Raw genomic sequence first — 6,805 nt, 5'->3', positions numbered from 1 at the left:
GGGGGTTCCCCCCAAACTTGGTGGCTCACAAACATTCGTAAATGTCATTAACAGTTGTAACGGCTTCGGGCCACGCCTCTTGCCACCCAAACTTTATGCGGCAACAAGGGGGGTGGTGGTGATGGTTAGCGTTTTTACACAAAATTACTTCTTTTATTCGGGGCCTTACATTCATCATCATCACCAAGCACCAAGCATGGAGCTCCAAGCCATGAAATATGCGCCATCATATACCCCCCATCTGAAATCAAAATTTTGGGAATGACCTTAAAGACCTTCCAAGACCATTAAAACACCCAACGAGTTGCGTTTCTTTTTAGCATAGAAACTAAAGTTTTATTTATTTAATATTTAAATGTAAAGTACAAAGTAATTCCTATATGCGTTACAACTTCCATATAGAATATTTAAAAAGTCTATGATCTTAAGCGCTTAGTTCCGTACAGCTAAGTGGTTCTGGTTCTCTATTATTCTGGGGGCGTCTTTAAACTTAGTTCTAATTTATGTGAAATTTATGCTTCAATATGATGGAGAGATAATGGCTAAATTAAATTTTGTACTAAATCAATGGGTTGGGGTACAGAGGGGGTGATAATCAATGTGGGTCTGCAGGAGTACGAATACGTATAGATATATACAAAAATTCGAAACGAAAGATATAAACAAATTCAAAATAATAAAATGGCCACAAAAAATAATAAAAAAGAATAAAATAAAGGTCTGTAGCCTTAGTAGATCCGGGGCAGGATGTAGTGGCGCACCTGGGAGCTGTAACGATGCCACGACGAGTGATAGCGCGCCTGATTCCGGGCGTTTGCTCGAGTGGCGCGGTGCAGCAGCAGGAGCACGATCAGACTTAAGCCCAGCAATGGCGGCCAGGCAGGACGCAGGGCCAGGGGAGCGGCGAGGGCCAGCAGGGCAAGGATATCGCCCAGGTAGTTTGGCTGTCTGACCCATCCCCACGTGCCGGCCAACAGCAGACGGCTGCCCTGGTACGTGTGGATCGTCTCGATGTTGGCGAAGATCGGGCTCTGCGAGTTCAGGCGGTACTTGTACTTGTAGGCGCAACTGAAGCGCTTGAGCAGCAAGCCCAGGGCCAGCAGAGCAAGGACTCCCAGCGGGGCGTACCAGCAGGAGATGGGCACTCGCTGCTCGTAAAAGTACTTGGTAACCGAGCTCAGCAGATAGGGAGTGGCTGCGTAGCGGAGGAGCAGCAGGCAGCCGTAGCCCTCGTGTTGCAGTTCGAAGGACGAGCTGAGGTGGTGTTCAAAGACAATGGCGTCGAGGACATAGATCGCCAAAGAGCTGGCCGCGAGAAGGGTTGCCGGATCGTAGTTGACATTGTTCCAGTAGTACCGAGCCACGTGTAGGTATCCCTCCTCCGTCAGCTGAGGCTTCGACGGCCAGACGAGCGTCTGGTAGATGTAGCAGGCGGCATACAACAGAGTGCTCACCAAGGAGAGCCGATAGTAGAACTGCTTCCAATCGACCCGTCCCAGCCACTTGGGATTCAGTTGCCTGCCAAGTGCAAAGTCCACCACAAAGCTTCCGGATCTTCCGTAATCATTCGTCAAGGTCTGACGAAGCACATTGTACTTGGCAGTGTCGACGCGCCAATAGCTCCAAGCAGCAGCCACGAAGGCTCCCACCAGTCCATAAATGCAGAAGCGAAGGTAGTGGCGCAGTATGAAGGTGACCACCGGATACTTCAGATACTCGGCTATTCCGCCAGCAATCAGCAGTGTGACGGCCACTCCCAGCGAGTTGAACTTGTAGGTCTCGCGAGTGAGGTGGACCCTTCGTCCGGGCAGCAGGGCCACGAGCAGGAAAACCACAACCTGGTAGGCAGCAAAAGCGCTTACAACGCGCGTCTGGAACACCTGGCGCGAGAGATAATTCCAATCCAGCAGGATGGCCGGATTCAGCGTCTTGAACTGACAGGAATTTCTGGCCGTGCAACTCCAGCTAAGATAGTACACAGCGGTGGGCACTAGAAGCAGCAGCAGAAAGGCACCCAACCAGCCCCCGAACTCCTGGGGCGCTTTCACCTGGCGGCACGAAATCTCCACTGGCGTGGCCGACTGTCTGGTGGCATTGAAGCTACGGAACTGCTCCTCTTCGAGATCCTCATCCTCCTCTTCACCTGTGGAGTAGCTGCGCTTCGAGGACTTCTCATCGTCGTACACAGAGCGCGACACACTCCGACTGTAGCGACTACCCTCTTCTGTGTTAGTGACTGGGGTTCCCGCCAAGTTGGAGATAGTTTTCGAGACAGAACGCCTCAGACGCTCGGTGATACGCTTCCGAATGGAGTCGGTGTCCACCTCGCTGTCACCCTCGGCACGGATCTCGATGCGCTCGGTGGTGGTGGTGCTGGTAGTGGTGGTAGTGCTGCTAAAGTTTTTGCTGTTCACCGAGCTTGTGTTGAGGGATTTGTTGGGAGCCCGACTGCTGGTGTTGGTGGTCAGGGCGATGGGCAGACTGCTCGAAACTTGACGAACGGGCGATGTAATCTGTAAGAGTGGGGAGAGATTAGTAGACATCCCGGCTGGTACAGTTCACTTGTACAAGACAGTAAGTGCCCTGATAAGGGGTTCCAGCGAAACCGGTTTCGGGGGGCCGTCGCCACTTACCTCTGGCACCTCGCGTATGGGTGTGGGGGCCTTTGTGGAGGCCTTGACGGGCAGCGAGGATCCGGTTATGGGCCCTACGGAGGATCGGGGTCGGCTGGAACGGCGTGTGCGCGGTCCAAGTTCCGGAGATGGCGGAGCAGCTGCTGGTCCTTTGTTGCGCGACGGCGAGGTCCGTGTGCGGGTGGCAATACCAGAGGGGGCGGAGGCTGCTGCCGCTGTTAGGGAGCCCGCTCGCCGGGTCACTGGCAGCAGGCTGGGCTGTGTGGAGAGGGCTGCGGCCGAGGCTGCGGGAGCCAATTCGTCGGTGCGACGCGGGCGTCTCAGGCGTCGCTCCATTTTATGCAATACAGCTTTTCCAAAAAACGTGCTGTAACCAAAGCGGAAAATGTGAAAACTATGCTCGGGCAAGTGCTATATTTTATTTATAGTCGTAAACACCACCACCATCACACACGCGGCCAGAGTAAATACGCTAGTTTTATTTACTTGTATTGCGGTTCGCGCGCTGAAAGCAAAAGCGACGTCGCTGCTCAACTGTACCCAGGCAGCGACGCTGGCAGAGCCTCAATGCGGCAGCACTCTTTCTCTTTCTAGCGTTCAGCTTTAAAGACCGTTTAAGTCATGATTTTGGGCTTTTATGAAACTGTATTTTATTTAACTTACTGCTGATTAAAGCTGGGAACTGATATTTAGACTTTTCTTTCAATAAAACACCGTAAAATCTGCAAAATCACTCGAACAAAAAAAGACGCGCGTCTGCTGTCGGCTAGAGGTGTTTTCAAAACATCGGTAACACCCGTATATCGAGGTTCGGCAATGCTGCCAACTATCGATAGTAAAATATAGCTAAAAAATGCTAACAAAAAGCTAGAATTCTTCCACTTATCGATAATCTTAGAGATGGGCGCGGGAAATTCAGTGGGACATTTTTGAAAAGAACAATCGGGCCGAACAGCGTTGCCAGAGGCAAAACGATATAACTTCCATCTCCAACTGGCCCCCACACATAACAAAAGGCTGGAAAAAATTGTAAATTAAGACGAAATTCCCGAACATTTTCCTGTCAGACGAGACAGCAATGTAAGTAGAATCTATTCCTCGCCAAAGGGGAACTTGGAAACAACACCTACAGCAACTACTAACGAAAAACCAAATCGAAAATGTTGCGCATCAAAATTTCTGGTTACTAACTTTGTTATGAAAACGTCTCTCTCGCCGCCGCCTCCTTGAACCGAACCGAATAAAACCACCCACCGAAACTGGGGCAACAAAAGAAGCGCACAGCATTCGCTGCGGAACAATACCCAGAAGTTGTGGAATCTATAATGGCTACCCCCCAGTCGCCGACGCCCATGTTCAATGGCCTGGACGAGGATCTGTACAGCGAGGCAAAGTTCGCCCACGAAATCAATGACAAGATGCGGGTACCGAAACGCATCAAAGCCACCGGAGAGTACTCGGACGAGGACCTTTTGCTGTCCAACCAGAACGGGCTTATCAGCTCGTGGAACTACCATGACAAGATTGATATGAATGTGCCGGACAGGATCGTCGTGCTGGGCCACAATCAGCACCTTGAGACGCGCTCAGCGCCGCGAGAAATCCAGCTGGAGAACTCCATTCTGCCCAAGAATCCCTCCTCGGGATTGGTGCGCGTCCAGACCCCACCGCGTGTCATCACCCTCACCGATCATCATTTCCCTTCGGCCTCCGAAGAGAATTCGCCTATTCACGCCAACGGGCGACATCTCTACCTAGACGAGGAGGACGATGACGAGGCTGGACATCCAGCCACCCACTATGTTAGAGCCAATGGAGCCGCTCGTATGGGCTTCCATGCCAACGATACCCACTCGGTGGAGTCGGATTCGCAGGTGAGACATTACAGCAAGTCCAGACCAGCCTCACATCTTTTTAGTTATCTAACCAATGACGAAATCCAAATCAGGAAGGGCTCGGGTTCCCGCCTAGTCACTCTTCTTAAAGATTAAGAAACTGCTGCTTTATTGATTTTCTCTACCACTTGCCAGTCGTCTTATCAGCGACTGACTTAATTTACAAAAGCCATGTGAAACTGCCCACTGCCGGGGGCATTCTAATCACTCGAGGAGGCACGGCCTTCGCGTCTGTCGCTGCTCCGATCCTCCTTGGCTTCGTGGAATTCACACTCCGAGGTGTCCTTTGGTCGCTTGGCAAAGGCACGGCACTTCCAGATGTCCACTTCCGTGGCCAGGCACTTGCGGAAATCAAAGTCGCATAGTCCAAGGCTGTAGGAGCTCTCGCCGGGCTCAAAGTAGTGCAGGCCCCTTCCAATCTTGATAACCACGCCCGAGCTCAGCACAATCTTGCGGTCGTGCAGGCTCTCGTCCATCTGGAAGTTCATCTGGATGTTGCCGCTGGCCAAGTTGGTCTTCATCTGCTGCAGGATATGCAGCTGGCTCTTCGGGGACGCCGGGTCCGGCCTGGTGGTGAGGCGTATATACTTCAGGTAGCGACAATTCTTGACCAGAACCTCGAAGAAGTGGAGCAAGTTGCGAAAGTGGTGCGGCTCGGCGAGATGCGGCTCGTTCAGATGGGCCTCCCTGACACTGTCGTCCAAGTAGGGGCCAAACAGACGCTGGTAGCTACGGCCCCTGGCACCCCGCTCGATGCTGATGTGGTCTAGCATCCGGCTAGAGTGCAAGTGGCCCTTAACCTGGTCCCGCAACTGTTTGGCCCGCGACTCGTACATCTTCAGGTATTTGCCGCACAACTGCCGCCGGCTCGGCTCCTCCTCGGCCATCTGGGACAGCCGGAAGATGCTCTCCTCGTAGAGCAGAATGGCCTCCATGATGTGGCCGGTCTGCTCGCACTTGAGGGCATTGATGATGGGCTCCAGCTTGGGCAGTTCGCCATCATCGACGTTGGCATAGGGTTTGCTGGTAGTTGACATTGTGTTCGGACCGGAAATTTCTTTTTTTGGGTGTCTAGTTTTTGTTTCGTTTGCTAGCCAGGGGATATGACACTCAAGTCAGAGGTTCTTCCTAATCCACATTCCTAACATAATGACACATTCCCCATCTGTATTCCCCCATCATTTTATGCTCGAAATGGTATAATATTTTATTTATTTTTTAGAATTTTTATTAACAATTATTATCCTTCTAGTTGACCACGGGCAGCGCCAGCAAGCGCTCGCAGCTGAATCTCCAGCAGCAGCATTACAACAACCTGGACTCATCCATACTGTCTCAGCGCGAGGGCACACCCATGGGCGAGCTGACGCCCCACGAGGAGATCCTCTATCTGCGCCGGCAGCTGGCCAAGCTCAATCGCCGGGTGCTCAACATCGAGATCAACAATGAGCAGCGAACGCAGCGCGAGAAAATCGTCTACTGCCTGGGACTGGCCTACTTTGTGCTAAAGACAATATTCTGGCTGAATCGCAACTAAATGAGATCTTGAAATGGTGCCACCAACTTCACCATCTACCACTCATCCCACACCCAATATTGGACACCCTTTCCGGAACAGCTTCTTTAGTTTCACGACTTCTTGTTTCTTTTGTGGAAAAAAGGCTCTGAGAGAGACTTTGTTTTTTGTTTGCCATAACTATGTAGTTTAAGCTCTCCTCTCGGTAATAAATAAGCACAACACCTTTCTGTTTGTACACCGATGATAACCAAAAACAAGGCCCACGCCCCCAAAACTTAATTTTTAAGATTATCGATCTGGCACCTACTTAGCAAGCAATGTAGATCTAAATTTAAGCTTTAATCTCTGCAGCCCACAATTCTGTTCTGAGTCGAGATATTGTTTTAAAAGAAGGGTTGTGTTTTGTGTTTCTTTTTTAGATCTGTTTATTTTTATAGAACAACTGGATAATCCCAAAGTGAAAACGAGAACTCTAATGGTATTTGTATGCGATAATCCCATACGATAAATAGTTAAATATAATACATGTAGACCTAACCCACATATAAGAATTACCAGAAGCTGAGGAAATCCCTTAGACCTTATTGAATTCGTAATATTAAAAAATAAATTGTTTAAAGTATCTGAAGGTCTTTTATTCCAAACACCCAGTAAAAGTTATAGATTTAACGCTTTAAAAAAATGTATTTTTTTTATTTACGTATATATTATATATTAAGTCTACCGGTTAAATGCAATCGGAGCTGCTCCTGCTTCCG

General features: G+C 50.1%; 3 protein-coding genes across 5 annotated transcripts; 1 reads left to right on the top strand and 2 right to left on the bottom strand.

The window, feature by feature from the left end:
- Window positions 1-304: 304 nt before the first annotated feature.
- On the bottom strand, window positions 305-3,451 carry LBR (lamin B receptor). Of its 2 annotated transcripts, none has more exons than XM_017241224.3 (3): window positions 3,297-3,451; window positions 2,634-3,000; window positions 305-2,513 (listed from the first exon to the last, which is right to left on the bottom strand). In XM_017241224.3, the coding sequence occupies exons 2-3, from the start codon at window positions 2,967-2,969 to the stop codon at window positions 729-731; spliced, it is 2,121 nt and encodes a 706-aa protein (XP_017096713.2). In that variant the 5' UTR covers window positions 2,970-3,000; window positions 3,297-3,451; the 3' UTR covers window positions 305-728. The 2 variants fall into 2 exon arrangements, with proteins under 2 accessions (XP_017096713.2, XP_017096714.2); XM_017241225.3 differs by lacking the exon at window positions 3,297-3,451 and adding an exon at window positions 3,120-3,234.
- Window positions 3,452-3,560: 109 nt separating this feature from the next.
- Tango11 (transport and golgi organization 11) lies at window positions 3,561-6,669 on the top strand. 2 transcript variants are annotated; one of them, XM_017241230.3, is made up of 3 exons: window positions 3,561-3,713; window positions 3,908-4,507; window positions 5,781-6,669. In XM_017241230.3, the coding sequence occupies exons 2-3, from the start codon at window positions 3,959-3,961 to the stop codon at window positions 6,063-6,065; spliced, it is 834 nt and encodes a 277-aa protein (XP_017096719.2). In that variant the 5' UTR covers window positions 3,561-3,713; window positions 3,908-3,958; the 3' UTR covers window positions 6,066-6,669. The 2 variants fall into 2 exon arrangements, with proteins under 2 accessions (XP_017096719.2, XP_017096721.3); XM_017241232.3 differs by lacking the exons at window positions 3,561-3,713; window positions 3,908-4,507 and adding an exon at window positions 5,585-5,725.
- Window positions 4,621-5,565, bottom strand: LOC108125145 (MIT domain-containing protein 1). Its single transcript, XM_017241229.3, has one exon. The coding sequence runs from the start codon at window positions 5,563-5,565 to the stop codon at window positions 4,729-4,731; it is 837 nt and encodes a 278-aa protein (XP_017096718.2). The 3' UTR covers window positions 4,621-4,728.
- Window positions 6,670-6,805: the final 136 nt, after the last annotated feature.

The sequence above is a fragment of the Drosophila bipectinata genome, chromosome 2R (genome assembly GCF_030179905.1).
Source record: "Drosophila bipectinata strain 14024-0381.07 chromosome 2R, DbipHiC1v2, whole genome shotgun sequence".
NCBI lineage: Eukaryota > Metazoa > Arthropoda > Insecta > Diptera > Drosophilidae > Drosophila > Drosophila bipectinata.
This window is presented reverse-complemented; position numbering and strand designations above follow the sequence as displayed.